This window comes from Coregonus lavaretus (assembly GCF_964263955.1).
Source record: "Coregonus lavaretus genome assembly, chromosome: 37".
Taxonomy (NCBI): domain Eukaryota; kingdom Metazoa; phylum Chordata; class Actinopteri; order Salmoniformes; family Salmonidae; genus Coregonus; species Coregonus lavaretus.
In genome coordinates, this window is record NC_140024.1 from 14,705,501 (window position 1) to 14,711,631 (window position 6,131).

Consider the following 6,131-nt stretch of genomic DNA (forward strand, 5'->3'; position numbering starts at 1 on the left):
CAGTAAGAGGCAGAGCTGGTTGTAATTGGGATGGGGGAGAAACTATCAGCACAAAGCTGCTGACTGCTGCATTATTTCATATCCTTTTGTGCTCTGAGAAAAAAAAAAAACACAAGAGGGGAGAGAACGGAAAAATGTTTATGACCTCAGACTTTGTAACCTGGCAAACGTAGGCGAATGCAATCATTTAGCTGAGAATCAAAATTGAGCTTAATGCCAGTCTATACATCACTGTTCACTGTACGGCCGAGCTGGCTGCTCTTTGAACAGGCAGTTTTAAAATCATATGCCATTTTCCCCTCCCAAGTCCAAATTATTCCAGCTCCCCAGAGATGTGTGATTTCGGACACACAGTTAGAGCAAATCACTTGCAGACTAGCTCATGAGCAGTTTATTAATCTGAGGTAAGGGGTGTGGGATTCACCACAAGTATAAACAACCTCCCAAACGAACAACTTAAAGACTCTGGCCATAGAACGCATGGTTGGTTCCAGCTCAGACATATCAATGTACTTGTGAGTGATAGCGCAGGCCGGAAACCATGGAGCAAAGCTGTAGGAAAAGTGCAACCCCGTAATTGGTAACAGTCTCCACATTTATGTAAGCAAGGTAGGCCTAATTAATACCAGTACAAGGAAGATCCTCTCCTGAGCTCGCTGACATATTTATTATTGGACGTCGGAGCAGAGCTTTCTGGAGTCCATCAGACCTGTGTCTAAACACACAGCAGCCAGATGGTGTTTTTTTCTACAGCAGCTCCCACCAATGGCTGAGCAGCAATTACCAGGGGTTATCAAGGAGCATCAGCCATGGAGCTCAGACAGACCGACATGAATTCTCCCTCATTTCCCCCTGAGCTCGCCTCAATCACTTCTTTCTTTCTCCTCATTAAAATTCCTGAATCGTACTAAAGTTAAAATGGGTCTGTATAACATTTAGGGAGGAATGGACTGCAGGTGATGGGAATGGCTGTTTGGGAAGAGTTTTTAACATTGCTGACACTCCTTATCAGCATTAGTAAAAAATAAAAAAGCTGGAAAACGGCATGTCAGTCTGCTGCCATTCCATCATACCCTGCCACTCTGGGAAGTAACATGAGCCAAATGCAAGCCAGATGTATTTCAACCATTGGTCCCGATTCCATCAAGCTTCAATATTTCACTAGATCGTATATTAATCTTCTAAAGCATGTCACGGATTTCTACACTGATAACATCACAGGGTTTAAATGACGGCTGAGTCATAGCTCTCATCAAACCGTGGCGGGGTTAAGAAAACATTCCGCTGAAAATGTCAGCACACTGCTCCGTCTTAGACAGCAATTAACCGCTTCCACCTTTAATTTCAGAGCTCACAGAACTTAGGGATATCTGATTTGTTCCCGTTTCTAGAGGAAGATAGAATAAGATCAACCAAAATATGGTAAGAACAGAGTTTTATTTTCAATAAGAAACACTGCAGAAAAAGATCATACAAAAAATATTTTCTTTATATTTCTCACATGCAGACGGTCATTACTTTGCAGTTTTGGAAATGCAACCACCAAGTGAGTCAACAATACCGGACAATACTGTAGCAGCCTCATCACACAACTGACACCAGTCCTCCCTAGGCACAATACAGGCAATCCTTTACTCTCTGACAACATGGGGAGGTAGCATACCTAATGCTCCATGCAAGAGGCTAACACATCACCCAACGGGAGGCCTGAGGTTCTGTGGCAGCTCTGATAAACTGGACAGGATGCTGATTGGGTGACAACTCAGTGAATCATTGATGGTGAACCAAGACCCACACAATTCACCTCCCTGGACAGCCAAGACAGGGACACCCACTGTGCCTTCACAACCACCCGAAGCCCATGACCATTTCCAGCTCCTCAGGCAGGCCTCTCGTCTTTGTATTGCCAATCCCCTTCCTTCCATAGGCCCTGACGCAGGGCACAGAGACTGTTGTCTCAGAGGTCACCTGAGTTTCCTTACTGCGGCCCCCTGGATTAGTCCTCCTCTGAGGAGAGCTGGGCTCCGTCGTCATGAACCTCCCTGTAGGCGCCCAGCGGGCCCCCTTCCACAACATAGCTCCCTGTGCTGAACTTCAGCCCATCAGACAGCTTCTGGGCTGCCAGCTTGGCCTGCAACTCCTGAGGGAAACACACAATACAGGAGAGATGCTGACATTGAAAGGGTGAATAACCTGGGAAATTAGCAAGTGCTTAGCAGTAAGCATTAGGCTGCTATGCTATACCATGAATAGAAGTAGCATAGGGAGTGTTCATCATCAGATGAGCAGTGTTTTTGTGGTGATAATGGAATAGGTAGGTAGACGTTGCCTCTAAACACTTACAGTTGAAGTCGGAAGTTTACATACACCTTAGCCAAATACATTTAAACTCCGTTTTTCACAATTCCTGACATTTAATCCTAGTAATAATTGCCTGTCTTAGGTCAGTTAGGATCACCACTTTATTTTAAGAATGTGAAATGTCAGAATAATAGTAGAGAGAATGATTTATTTCAGCTTTTATTTATTTCATCACATTCCCAGTGGGTCAGAAGTTTACATACACTCAATTAGTATTTGGTAGCATTGCCTTTAAATTGTTTAACTTGGGTCAAACGTTTAGGGTAGCCTTCCACAATCTTCCCACGATAAGTTGGGTGAATTTTGGCCCATTCCTCCTGACAGAGCTGGTGTAACTGAGTCAGGTTTGTAGGCCTCCTTGCTCGCACACGCTTTTTCAGTTCTGCCCACACATGTTCTATAGGATTGAGGTCAGGGCTTTGTGATGGCCACTCCAATACCTTGACTTTGTTGTTCTTAAGCCATTTTGCCACAACTTTGGAAGTATGCTTGGGGTCATTGTCCATTTGGAAGACCCATTTGCGACCAAGCTTTAACTTCCTGACTGATGTCTTGAGATGTTGCTTCAATATATCCACATACATTTCCTTCCTCATGATGCCATCTATTTTGTGAAGTGCACCAGTCCCTCCTGCAGCAAAGCACCCCCACAGCATGCTGCTGCCAGCCCCATGCTTCACGGTTGGGATGATGTTCTTCGGCTTGCAATCCTCCCCCCCCTTTCCTCCAAACATAACGATGGTCATTATGGCCAAACAGTTCTATTTTTGTTTCATCAGACCAGAGGACATTTCTCCAAAAAGTACAATCTTTGTCCCCATGTGCCGTTGCAAACAATAGTCTGGCTTTTTTATGGCAGTTTTGGAGCAGTGGCTTCGTCCTTGCTGAGCTGCCTTTCAGGTTATGTCGATATAGGACTTGTTTTACTGTGGGTATAGATACTTTTGTACCTTTTTCCTCCAGCATCTTCACAAGGTCCTTTGCTGTTGTTCTGGGATTGATTTGCACTTTTCGCACCAAAGTACATTCATCTCTAGGAGACAGAACGCGTCTCCTTCCTGAACGGTATGACGGCTGCGTGGTCCCATGGTGTTTATACTTGCGTACTAATGTTTGTACAGATGAACGTGGTACCTTCAGGCGTTTGGAAATTGCTCCCAAGGATGAACCAGACTTATGGAGGTGTACAATCCTTTTTCTGAGGTGTTGGCTGATTTCTTTAGATTTTCCCATGATGTCAAGCAAAGAGGCACTGAGTTTGAAGTTAGGCCTTGAAATACATCCACAGGTACACCTCCAATTGACTGAAATTATGTCAATTAGCCTATCAGAAGCTTCTAAAGCCATGACATAATTATCTGGAATTTCCAAGCTGTTTAAAGGCACAGTCAACTTAGTGTATGTAAACTTCTGACCCACTGGAATTGTGATACAGTGAATTAGAAGTGAAATAATCTGTCTGTAAACAATTGTTGGAAAAATTACTTGTGTCATGCACAAAGAAGATGTCCTAACCGACTTGCCAAAACTATAGTTTGTTAACAAGAAATTTGTGGAGTGGTTGAAAAACAAGTTTTAATGACTCCAACCTAAGTGTATGTAAACTTCCTACTTCAACTGTATAACCCATTTAATCCCATCATGCAATCTGATCGTACATCTATAATTAGGGGCAATTGCTACCTTGAGCAGTGAGCATTTTGGTGTTGTTGGACAGAGCTTAATGTTCCTCTGTGGTGTGATGTGTCAGACTGACCCATGGGCCACTCACCTGGTGTTTCCTGGTCTGCTCACGTAGCAGGTTGGCTGACTGCTCTAGTGTCAGCAGCTGGGCAGGGCTGTAGCGGAGCAGTGGGAGCCTGGCTGCAGTGATATCATCAATGTGCTTCCTGTCTCTCTCCCTCCTGGCCTCAACGGAGAGCACCGGTGAATGTAATAAGCCTCCAGGGGATTGGCTGGGCGACTGAGACCCTGACGGGGAGCCGTCTGTGTTGTGGGCAAACCTGCAAACATTACAGGAAGAATTAATATAAGAGTTAGTAGGTGAGAATACTAGTGCATCTCCATAACTAAACACAGCATCAATGAACTATACAGTATTCTTATATACTTTCATACAATGTGGACTTACTGATTAGGCTTATACTTCTGTCTCTTCGTAGCGAGGTCCTTCTCAGTCCTCTCCAGGACCTCTATGTAGTGTGGTGTCTTCTGTGGCTGCCTTCCAAGGAAGGGGTTGCCAGTAGCAGGTCTGCTGAATGTGTCTTTAGGGTATCCAATCGAGCCAGTTGAGTGGTCAGACAGAGTGACCCTCTGCAAGGCCTCTGCTAGGTCGCTCTCTTTTGTCCTGTCAGAGTCTAGAGAGGCCCCGGCATCACCACCAGCCTGGGCCATCTCCATGGTTTCAGCAGCAGATACTTTGGACACATTGCGTCCTTGCAGCTTGTCAACTGTTTTGCTCTCCTGAACATTAGGTGACAGAGGTGAGGAGTCCAATTCTTGGACATTTCCAGGAGCTGTGTCCCCAGCTTGTCTCCTATGTTGGGAAGTTCCTGGTTTATTCTGGCTACCAGGTTGTCTTTGTGTCAAAGCCTGCTGGTATTTAGACTGCAGCTCTGTCCTGACAGATGACAGCATATCTTGCTTCCTCTCCTCTTCTTCATTATGGGCAAGAGCTAGGCATATTCTCTCTGCAAAGTCTGATATCTTCTTCCCTTTATCTGGAAGGGTCTGTATAAACCTCCTGTTGATACCAACATCTAAAATCAGTCTGTCAACAAGGGCTAACAAATAACTAACTACTGCTTTCAGTTCAACTTTAAGAAAACGTAGTTGGCAGTGATCGTAAAAACAAAGGAATGTCAGGTTCAGGGTAAAACGCATTTCCATAGTTCAAGTAACATTAGCTAGCTAGCCTACATTCAGGGGGATAGCATACACACGCGCCAAAACTGGCACCCCTGTCTAGCCAACAGCTGGACGTTTCTAGAAGAATGTAATGTTGTTGAAGCAGCTAGTTAATAATTTGAGATTGCTTCTGTCAGATGAATGCTATGAAGTTACTTACTTGTTAGATAATAATTTATCTTGGCGTGACAGTAATTCACAAAGTTCTTCTTTGCTCTTGGTTTTGAGGTCCCCCACTTGCCCCTGGCGTTCTGATGGAGCTGCCCACGATGATGAGGACATTGTTAGCTTGCTAGTAGCTACTAGTCTAAAACCCGCCCAAATAAGCTTATCGAATAGCTCAAATTACCCTATGAAAACATTACTTTGTTAGTCCATTAACGTTACACTTAACGGGATTCTGTTGTTCAATAAAATATACTTTCATCTACAGCTGTCTGTTAGCTATAACTTGTATTTTGGTAGCTACGTAGCTCGCGCGCTGTCATTGTAACGGGAAGTAGTACGGAAGTACGTAACCTTCGATCGTCTGCTGCTTCTTCTTCTTCTTCTTCTTCTTCTTCTTTAGGATTTGGTTGGCGGATCGCATCCAACTTTTATGTGCATACACCGCCACCTACTGTACTGGTGTGAGGCCATTCGCTGCCTACCTACAGTAAATTATTGATACGGTAATTCAGAATTGGGAAAAAGGAAATGGAAAATTTCCCTGCCAACTATTAGCCCTCTCTATAAAAAAAACACACCACCCCATTCCACTATTTAACCCTATCTAATCATATTACACTTCCTAACTTGACCTTGTCGGGCAAAGACTACATCAAAACTCAGCAGGACAGACAAGTACCGACAATGATCATACC

At 44.2% G+C, this 6,131-nt stretch overlaps 1 protein-coding gene across 1 annotated transcript; it reads right to left on the bottom strand.

Moving 5' to 3' along the window:
- Positions 1 to 1,419: 1,419 nt before the first annotated feature.
- On the bottom strand, positions 1,420 to 5,772 carry LOC311111757 (DNA-directed RNA polymerase II subunit GRINL1A-like). Its single transcript, XM_084154573.1, has 4 exons — positions 5,429 to 5,772; positions 4,493 to 5,104; positions 4,133 to 4,364; positions 1,420 to 2,140 (listed from the first exon to the last, which is right to left on the bottom strand). Exons 1-4 carry the CDS (start codon positions 5,548 to 5,550, stop codon positions 1,997 to 1,999), a joined length of 1,110 nt encoding a protein of 369 aa, XP_084010699.1. The 5' UTR covers positions 5,551 to 5,772; the 3' UTR covers positions 1,420 to 1,996.
- Positions 5,773 to 6,131: the final 359 nt, after the last annotated feature.

Bases quoted from the DNA above. Each gene is read 5' to 3' on its own strand.
- LOC311111757 (XM_084154573.1), bottom strand. From the start codon at position 5,550: ATGTCCTCATCATCGTGGGCAGCTCCATCAGAACGCCAGGGGCAAGTG. The intron at 5,105-5,428 runs GTAAGTAACTTC...TGGTATCAACAG, and splicing joins GATAAATTATTATCTAACAA to GAGGTTTATACAGACCCTTC. The intron at 2,141-4,132 runs GTGAGTGGCCCA...TGTTTCCCTCAG, and splicing joins AGCAGACCAGGAAACACCAG to GAGTTGCAGGCCAAGCTGGC.